Below are 538 nucleotides of genomic sequence, written 5' to 3'. Positions count from 1 at the left end.
GATTTCTTCCATGATGGTAGTGGGAAATGGGAATTCCTGCTGAAAACCCAAGCACTTGAAGTAAATAAATGGGTTTGATTTGGCTATTCCATGATGGTAGCAGAGAAATACGAATTCCTGTTGAAAACCCGAGTACTTGGATGATGGTAGCAAGGAAATAGGAATTCTGACTGAAAATAGAAGGTGTTTTGAGTAAATAATTCTTTTTGATTTCATATTCCTTGGTGGTAGCAGGGAAATGGGAATTCATGCTGAAAATAGAAGGTATTTTGAATAAATAAATGTGTTTGGTTTGACCGTTCCATGCCCGGCACACACAGAGCTCCCCGGAAAAGACCCAACATTTCAGCAGCAGAGAATTCCAGGAGCTCTGAGCCACAAACCCCTCCTTTTCCCACAGAAAACTATCGAATGAAGAGCTACAAGAACAAAGCCCTAAACCCCGAGGAAATGCGTCGCAGGAGGGAAGAGGAAGGGATTCAACTGCGCAAACAGAAACGAGAGCAACAGGTAACTGTCACCTTGAATAGATTGTGTC

The 538-nt window shown here is 42.6% G+C and overlaps 1 protein-coding gene across 1 annotated transcript in view; it reads left to right on the top strand.

Moving 5' to 3' along the window:
- Positions 1-266: 266 nt before the first annotated feature.
- LOC130587724 (importin subunit alpha-7-like) overlaps positions 267-538 on the top strand; it is a gene marked incomplete at its 3' end in the record, with an annotated part of 6,707 nt that continues 6,435 nt past the window's right edge. The window contains exon 1 of the mRNA XM_057388701.1: positions 267-510. Within this exon, the coding sequence (XP_057244684.1) occupies positions 304-510 (207 nt within the window). The remainder of the gene's footprint in view (positions 511-538) is intronic.

Source organism: Malurus melanocephalus, unplaced genomic scaffold (assembly GCF_030028575.1).
Source record: "Malurus melanocephalus ecotype Western Australia unplaced genomic scaffold, MMel_1.1 scaffold_2331, whole genome shotgun sequence".
Classification (NCBI taxonomy): Eukaryota; Metazoa; Chordata; class Aves; order Passeriformes; family Maluridae; genus Malurus; species Malurus melanocephalus.
Note: the sequence above shows the minus strand (reverse complement) of the source record. Positions and strands in the feature narration are given on the sequence as shown.